Source organism: Mytilus edulis, unplaced genomic scaffold (genome assembly GCF_963676685.1).
Source record: "Mytilus edulis unplaced genomic scaffold, xbMytEdul2.2 SCAFFOLD_1588, whole genome shotgun sequence".
NCBI classification, from domain to species: domain Eukaryota; kingdom Metazoa; phylum Mollusca; class Bivalvia; order Mytilida; family Mytilidae; genus Mytilus; species Mytilus edulis.
In genome coordinates this window covers 1-9775 of record NW_027268309.1, presented here as the reverse complement: position 1 = coordinate 9775, position 9775 = coordinate 1, and the positions used below count along the sequence as shown (strand labels likewise).

General features: G+C 32.9%; 1 protein-coding gene across 1 annotated transcript; it reads right to left on the bottom strand.

Moving 5' to 3' along the window:
• Positions 1-6137: 6137 nt before the first annotated feature.
• On the bottom strand, positions 6138-9336 carry LOC139507305 (probable ATP-dependent RNA helicase DHX34; the record flags this gene model as incomplete). The annotated part of the gene is made up of 5 exons (XM_071295692.1): positions 6138-6550; positions 7312-7464; positions 7811-7919; positions 8273-8440; positions 9164-9336. Coding segments are annotated over 4 exons (574 nt in total), but the record flags the coding sequence as incomplete, so codon positions are not given.
• Between the last annotated feature and the right edge of the window lie 439 nt (positions 9337-9775).

Genomic DNA, 9775 nt, shown 5'->3' with positions numbered 1-9775 from the left:
ACCCCATTTATTTGCCTAGTCTTAACAGCCGTACTGATGATTTGACAGTGTTCCGGGGAGGTCATTTATATGACATAGGAAAAGTAATGGGTCCTAGAACTGTTCCCTGTGGAACACCTGAGTCCACTTTGACTTCTTCCGACTGTTCTCCCTCTACTACTACTTTCATCTTTCTCTGTGTCAGAAACATATTTAGCAGTTGTTTAGTTGTCCTCGAATTCCGTATTCTCCCATTTTTGATAATAATTTGTTGTGTGGTACTCACGGTATCAAAGGCTTTTGAAAAGTCCAGGATTGCGATATCAGTTTGTAGTCCGGCGTCAAATGCTTTCATGAAGTCATGTATTAAGGTGACTAATAGTTGTGTTTCACATGAGTAGCCAGATCGGAATCCATGGTTGAGTGATGTTAAGACTCTGTGCTTTTCAAGATGTTTGAGGATGTTGCTTGCATATGATATGTTCTAATAGTTTGCAAGGTACCGATGTTAATGAGACTGGTCTATAGTTTTCTGCAGCGTGTTTTGTCTCCTTTTTTGAATACACACGAGATGTTTGCGTTTAGCCAGTCTTCGGGTAGTATGCCAGTGTCTATTGATGTTTGGAAGATGGCAGTAAGTCCTGATACAGATACAGATAACTATTAATACGGATTTATTGGCTTTTACGCATCCGTACTTGTTCAAAATTTATAATAAGCAAGTTTCCGGTCTCTAATCGCAAGGTCAAAAATTGTAAAGTTTTAAAATGAACTATGTTTACTTTCAGCGATTGACGAGTAAACTGATTTAGAACTATATGATAGAAAACTATGCTTAGATTCCGAAGATCAGGGACTAAGAAAATTTGATATATTTGTGGCTGTAGTGTTGGGTGTCATCACGGGAAATTATATCTGGAAGCCTGTTTTTGAAAAACAAATTCATAAGAAGGAAATCAAAGAACCAGAATTACCTGTAAACGACTTAAGTTCAGAACTAGATTCTAGTGAAGCATAAATTTCAAAACTGACAAAAGGAAAGCTGACCTGTGTGAAAGGAAGAGCATACAAGCCTAACAAGGAATTGATATAAAGAGCCTGTAGTGTAACTTATATAGTACCTTTAGAAAGCCTGCATCTGACAATAGTTTAAAATGACAAGTACAACTTTGCTTCAAAAGGCTTCAAAAATATCACCATTTGTGTTTTACTTTTCATTTACATTGTTTGGTTATCTTTACAAAAAGAAAGGTCAATATTATGGTGCACAGAGAGAAGTTGATGGTCTCCTGAAGAGACGACAGCATACAAGTTAACAGTTCTTGTCTTCTGGAAAAAGAAGATACACAGAATATTTGTGACTTTTGAATTTCAATATGTTTCAGAAAGCTATTTCATAAAATTAGATTTAACTATTGTGTTGTTTTATTTACAATTTTATAGATCTAGAAATACAAAAGCAAAGTGTTGAGACAACAGCATTTGAACCTGGGTCTCAGTAGTTACATTTTGTAAATAACTACAAAGCTGAAGATTGTATATTTTCATATTACCAACTTTTGACTCCGGTTTATATTATTTTTTCGACAGGTTAACTACGACATCCTGGTACTCGGTCAATGAAGAGCAAAATAAAGAAGTAACATCAAACATTTAATCGGTGTGATTTGAGAGGAAATTTTACTATTTTCCGATGAGCTTTGTTGACGTATAAAGAAAATATGAAACAGTATATTTTTCCCCAAGAATTGTACCGATTAAATGTTTGATGTTACTTCTTTAGGTTGCTCTTAATTGACCGAGTACCAGGATGTTGTACTCAACTTGTAGGTAACCTGTCCAAAAATGATATAAACCGGAGTCAAAAGTCGGTAATATGAAAATAGTCTATTCTATGGGGATAAATTAAACATCAATAATTGTTCTACATGTAGGAATGAGGTTGGATATACATATAGTTTTAAATGCATCTGTTTAGTATGATGACCTGAGGAAACCCATCTTTGGCTGTTACCTTTAATCTTTTGATGTAATCTGCAATGGTGACTGATGCTTCGCCATGCAAGATCTTATACCATGTATACAGGAGTATAAGATTGGCTCCTTTTAATGTGTGTTACTAGTCTAGGGTTGCCAAACCAAGTGTCTGTAGGATATTGGTAACAGTTCCTGGTTCCTGGAAATACAGTGTTGTTACAAAACTGAAACTCTTTATTGTATCATTTTGAATACCATTTTGAATTGATTAATGTGGTACTATTTGTATTGGTCCAATACTGCAGATGTACACTCAAAGTGTGGTTGGACTAACATTTAAATGTATGTTCCCTCTTTAATATCTTATGGGCATTTGTTTATAATGTTTAAGACATAATAGTGTAAATCAAACCCTATTATATTATGGTGATCCAAATGACATTCCTCTCCTGAAGTATTGAAATCAGGTATGCCCCATCATATACAGAGGTTGTGTTTTTAGCTCACGCTGACCTAAAAGGTCAAGTGAGCTTTTCTCATCACTTGGCGTCCGGCGTCCGTCGTCCGTCATCTGTAAACTTTTACAAAAATCTTCTCCTCTGAAACTACTAGGCTAAATTTAACCAAACTTGGCCACAATCATCCTTGGGGTATCTAGTTTAAAAAATGTGTCCGATGACCTGGCCATTTAACCAAGATGGCTGCCATGGCTAAAAATAGAACACAGGGGTAAAATGTATATGTTGGCTTATATCTTTGAAACCAAAGCATTTAGAGCAAATCTGACGTGGGTAAAATTGTTGATCAGGTCAAGATCTATTTGCCCTGAAATTTTCAGACGAATCAGACAACCTGTTGTTGGGTTGCTGCCCCTGAATTGGTTATTTTAAGGAAATTTGCAGTTTTTGGTTATTATCTTGGATACTATTATAGATAGAAATAAACTGTAAACAGCAATAATGTTCAGCAATGTAAGACCTACAAATAAGTCAACATGACCAAAATTGTCAGTCAACACCTTAAGGAGTTATTGCCCCTTATAGTCGATTTTTAACCACTTTTCGTCATTTTTTGTAACTTGTACAAAAATCTTCTTCTCTGAAACTACTTGGCCAAATTTTACCAACCTTGGCCACAATTTTCATTGTGGTATATAGTTTAAAAAATGTGTCCGATGACCCCCGCCTACCAAACAAAATGGCCGACATGGCTAAAATAAGAACACAGTGGTAAAATGCAGTTTTTGCTTTATATGTTTGAAACTAAGACATTAAGGGCAAATCTTTCAAGATTTAAATGTCCATCAGAATAAGATCTATCCCCTCTCAAATTTTCAGATGAATCCGACAACCCGTTGTTGGGTTGCTGCCCTAAAATTGGTAATTTTAAGGAAATTTTGCAGTTTTTGGTTATTATCTTGAATACTATTATAGATAGAGATAAACTGTTAACAGCAATAATGTTCAGCAAAGTAAGATCTACAAATAAGTCAACATGATCAAAATTGTTAGAGGACCCCTTAAGGAGTTATTGCCCTTTATAGTCAATATTGAACAACTTTTCGTCATTTTTGTAACTTGTACAAAAATCTTCTTTTCTAAATTATGGGCCAAATTTAACCAAACTTGGCCACAATTATTACTAGGGTATCTATTTAAAAAAAGTGTCTATAAATGACCCCACCTACAAACCAAGATGGCCGACATCAGTAAATACAGTAACAGGTGAGCGACACAGGCTCTTGAGAGCCTCTAGTTTGGTCAGCTTAAGGATGAATCATTTTGTGGAATTGAATGCCATCTGCATACATTGTATAATTCATTATATCAGCCAAAGAAATAGTGGATCTCAACAGACAGCAGAACAAAGCGTATCAAATCCTTGTAAAAGAAAAGTGTTTATATTGGGATCTAACTTTCTATATGTACATACATTGTATAAAGAAAGTTGAATTAACATGTAAATTAAATTTACAATTTATAAGCCCATTTTTCACAGGAAAATTTTTACTACAAGTATAATATAAATGGGTAAACATCATCAACAATCCATGAAAATGACTCATAAATGGAATCCAGGTCAGATGAACCATGCCAGATAGAAATGTACACCTAACAATCATTCATTACACAATATATAGTGTGTCTAAACAAGTTACCATGTGATGAAAACAGAGCAAACCGCAAAAACTTGTCATTGACAAAAAAAAACATTAAAATGGGGTCCAGGTCATATGAGCCCTGCCAGTCCGACATATCCACCCTACATTTAATCCATACAAAAAAATGTAGTTGACATATATATTGCTTATACATTGTAGTACATGTACATGTATGTGTTGAACTGACAAAACCATGAAAATTTTAAAATAAACAATGAAAAAGAAGGTCCAGGTCAACATATAAACCCTGCCAGACAAATAAATACACCTTACAGTCATTTTATGTACCAAATTACTTATTACTTTGTCTTATAGTATATGACAAACTGACAAAACCATAAAAAGTTAGCATTGACCAATGAACCATGAAAACGAGGTCATGGTCATATGAAACATACGAGACAGACATGATCACCTAACAATCATTTCAAACATAATATAGAAGCTCTAAGTCTATTGCTTATCATATCTGAAAAAAAGACCAAAACACAAAAACTAAACAATGTTCACTGAAGTGGGGAAAATGAGGTGAAGGTCAGATGAAACCGGCCAGTCAGACATGGATATCTTACAATAATTATCTAATTAAATATAGTTGACCTATGGCTTATAGTATATCAGATAAAGACTTGTCCCATGTTAGGGGGAGGGTTGGGATCCCGCTAACATGTTTAACCCCACCACATTATTTATGTATGTGCCTGTTCCAAATAAGGAGCCTGTAATTCAGTTGATGTCGTTTTGTTTATGTGCTACATATTTGTTTTTCGTTCATTTTTTTTATATAAATAAGGCTGTTAGTTTTCTCGTTTGATTTGTTTTACATTGTCTTATCGGGGCCTTTTATAGCTGACTATGCGGTATGGGCTTTGCTCATTATTGAAGGCCATACGGTGACCTAAGGTTGTTAATGTCTGTGTCATTTTGGTCTCTTGTGGACAGTTGTCTCATTGGCAATCATACCACATCTTCTTTTTTATATTGACCTTGATAACTGATCCATAAATAGGTCAAGGTCAGGTGAACCCTGTCTGACAGACAGTTAGACCTCCCAAGGAAGTCAGTTACCAAATATAGTTATCCTATTACTCATTATAAGTGAGACAAAAAACTTAATTGTTTTTCAAGCAGTCACTGAACTATGATTGTAATTCCTATGTCTGGCATTAATTTAATTGAATTGCAGGCAGGACAAAAATTACATGATTAAATAAAATGAGAATGTGTCCATCAGACACTGATCCTGCTTGTATATATATATGTCAAATTAGGAATTTGTCCATTTATAGAGAAACCTAATTCAAGAATGGAGAAAGTGACAGTACCTAAATTGGTACAAATCTATGTTTGGTGGTAATTGTCATTGTGTATACAGAGGCGAATTAAGAGGGGCAGGGGGAAAATTTGGTTGATTATATAGGAAGTCACTGTATAATGACTGAAGCATATTATGGAAAATTTCAAGATTTGCCACTGGTATAATATTCATAACAATTGGTTGTTTCAAAATAAGGTTAAGAGTGTGGAAACACCAAATTCAGCAATTTTTCCATTTTTTAAAATGAATCTAAAATTTTTCAAGTGAAACCCTCAAAATTGGAACTTAATCTGTAATTCAAGGTGTTTAGCATTATGCATAAGTTTCATATCATTTGATTGAGGCAAACTACAATTTAGAGAACCAATTTTGTGACATACTTAAGGACATCAGGATAGACAAGGGGGTAGATTAAGCATGAGTAGAGCCCCCTCCCCCTTTATTTTGAGTCAGTGGGGTCCTTCTTAACTCATTAATCCCCCCCACTGTTAAAAATGAGGTGAAAATTATAATGTAATGATTGACATGTAACAAAATAAAATATTTACATTAAAACAACTAACTGTATACTTCAAAAAGAAATACAGTAATGACGTTGTGAGAGTTGGAAGAACTTATCATCTCCTCTAAAAACAAGAAATAGCCCATTGTATTTATTTCAATTACAACAGTGAAGACAGTTAGAGATATATGACTAAATAAGATAAAATAGAAACTAATAAGATCTTTGCCATCTTTATAGTAAAACAATTTCTCTAGTTAATCAATTTTAAGATAAGTTTGGTCCATTGGCATTTCAAAAGTACAAAATCTTTCACATCAGCACTGCTAAATTGTTCTTCTGCATATTAATTAATAATCAAAATTTTGTGTTGGGTTTTTATTTAGACACATATTATAAAACTTAATTTCATGACAAAAAGTATTTTTGAAGCTAATTTCAATGCAGTTCTACAATGTTTAAATTCTACTGCAACTTTTTTTATGTTTCAATATTTCAGTATTTGTAAAGTGATAATCCTTGTCACATTTATCACAGTGATAAGATTTTCTTAATGGATTCAGTTGTATATTCTTCTCTTCTTCTATTTCCTTCTTCACTTCTTCTTTTGTTGCTGAAGTAAAATAAAATTGAATACAAAACTAAAGTGTTTTCAGATTTTCTTACCTTCAATACTGATGATTTTATTATAAAGTACAAATAAAAAAAAAATTGAAACTTAAAAGTCCTTTGGGGATTTCTTAGATAAAAGATAATGCCATTTCAAACCACAAGATATTTGTTAGACGTTCATTATATCTAGTTAAATGTGAATTTAGCACTTTGATTGATTTCAATATTTTTCAGTAGAATACATCACCCCTATTATTTAAACTAACCCCTCATGTTACTGTAAATCTAAGAACTCTCTAAGAAGAACTGTATGAAATAGCTTCTTAAAATTTGGATATATTTATTAAAACTTAGGGTTGTTACAGAAATAAATGTAGCATAGGTGTCAACTTTCCAAACCTTACAAGGGGGAGATTTGCTCTCAAGGAAAATGCTTTGGGGGAGATTTACAGTTACACCATTGTTTGTGCTTTTTCAGAGGCTACTTACTTTTTGGTTTCCCATCTAGTTCAAAAAGAAGCAGGTGAATGAAAACTTATGACTAACTTACAATTGGGTAAACCATATTCTAAATAGTGGGGAGAGTATAACTCCTGCACAGGAGCCTGAGCCACAGATTCTGGAAATATCAGAAAAATATCGTGAGACTCTGCTGAGATTAGGAGAGTTGAAGACGATGATGTTGGGAAGTTAATTCAGATACCCTCTGTTCCCAGTTAATATCTACAGTACAATGTTATAGTCTAAGCTTTTATTTCGTACCATTTATGTTTGCACTTTGGCATTCTGATTCATGTCGTAACCTTTTCTAAGACTGTGACAATAAGAGAGGCTTTACATCTAGGACAGGTCCAATGTTTCTGCATACTAGATGTGTATTCTCCCCAAATAGCAGCTGAATCTTCATCTATCAAGCTATAAACATGATAAAAAAATGAAAAAAAATCTTATATAAATATCACTAATATCACCAAAATAGAAATCACCATTTTGAATAATAGTTTTTAATTAAAAATTGAAATGAAAATCAGTAGTTTTTGCCACACATCGAATTACTGACCTGGTCAGAATTTAAAGGATGACAGTCATTGACCTAACTTTGTTACCATAAATGTTTTATATATAAATCATCCATAATTGTTAGTCTTATTTAAACATGTCTTTTCTTTCACAAAAATGTTACATTTATATTTGTTATGTATCTGACAAGTTATTAGTGTGTAAGTATACTTCTGGCAATAAACCATACTACACAACTCACCAGTTATGACATAAGTAATCATTAATTTGAATTCCACCTTTCACTGGATGGATATCATTCTTCATGTTAGACAAAAATAAACCACTTGGTAGATCTGAATTTTCATCAACTGAAACAAAAGCAAGATATCTTTATGGAATATTGAAATAAGGCCCACCTGTCATTTGAACAAAAGTCAAAACACGGGTATTCCTGCCATTCAAGTGTCTGGCCACCACTGCTAATGATTAGATGTACATTTGACATATATGTTTGATCAATCAAAAGATTAAAATGGCCATCATATTGCATTGGAGTCAAGTCTCACAAAAACTTAAAGGAAAAAAATGGATCCTTTATCAAGGACAGCTTTTCCTAAGCCTGTTATTTATTATAGTTATCTAATATTAGTCAGGATAAATTCATCATAAAAATCTTAGCTGTTTATTATATGCCTTCTTGTAATAACATTGTAAAACCAACCTCTTCCAGGTCCCTTGTAAACATATTTCATTTCAGCAGTCATAACTCGTCTGACAGCATACAACACATCACTACTCAGGAACTCACTCAATTTCTCTGCTAATATTTTCTCAAGTTTTCTAGCTCTAGGGTTTATCTTTTTTTCTTTGTTAAAACTTTTAAATGTATCTACAACAAAATATTATCAATTTTCATTGTAGTTAACTAGATGCATAATTGATATTTTCACAAAATATTCTAATACTACATAAAGTTCAAATTTAAAAGAAAAGATAATCATATTGAGCAAAACCAATAAAGAGGCACTACAGTACACTACCACATTACTTATATGCTAAATGACAAATCTCACAATGTAGTCAATAGTTGCTGCTAAATCTGTCAGGAAAATTTCAAAACTAACAAATAGTAAATAAATATGGTTCTCACCAATCATTCTAACAAAAGCCAGGAAAATGTATGTTAATTTATTATTCATAAACATCATATTTATTTCTATATTTTTAAATCTGCTGCAAAAATGCCTATCTTATGTACACACAATTCAACAAAATATACATTGATTTTAGATCAACAAAGAGAAAAAGTATCTTTTTACACAGAGAGAGTGTATTGGAAACATATATGATAATATATCATCATGCTATCCAAGTTTTGCCATGTAGCTCTGAGCATTATAACATACAATACTCACCCTGCAATCTTAACTGAAGGCAAGTTTTGTCATGTAGCTCTAAGCATTAAAACATTAAATACTCACCCTGCAATCTTAACTGAAGCAAGTTTTGTCATGTAGCTCTAAGCATTAAAACATTAAATACTCACCCCTGCAATCTTAACTGAAGCAAGTTTTGCCATGTAGCTCTAAGCATTAAAACATTAAATACTCACCCTGCAATCTTAGCTGAAGCAAGTTTTGCCATGTAGCTCTGAGCATTATAACACTAGACAGGATATCCTGGGCAATCTCAGCATCAGGGAACTTTATTTCTAACCATCCATCACATATCAGTCTGGTACAATCAGAACTGGTTATCCAGGAAGTTAGAAAATAGGGTAACAGTCTGTAGAGCAGGAACTCTCATGGTGTTCACTAAGTATGGTTTGTCAGTTTCCAGTAATTTTCTGTAAAATTTAACAATTTTACTATGTTATCTTGTTGGATAGAGTATAGACAATGTGTCAGATAAGTACAAGAAAAAAAAAGAAAAAAAATCTAGATAAAATTTGAAACAATAATAGATATCTATAGGACAATATGACCCCCTTACTCTATCATATTTCTATGTTAATTTGTTAAATGAAACCAGAAAACCATGGTCAAAAAATTTTATTTAAAATTTCACATCATCATCAACATTCCAAGTTAATTTGAAATTGTGCACTTAGAGATTTGCCTCTTCAAACAAAATCCATGAACCTATTATATGGAGAGTACCAATGAATTAACAGTATATTGAATACTTTGAAGAATTAAATAAGTTAAAATTGCCTTCACAGTTT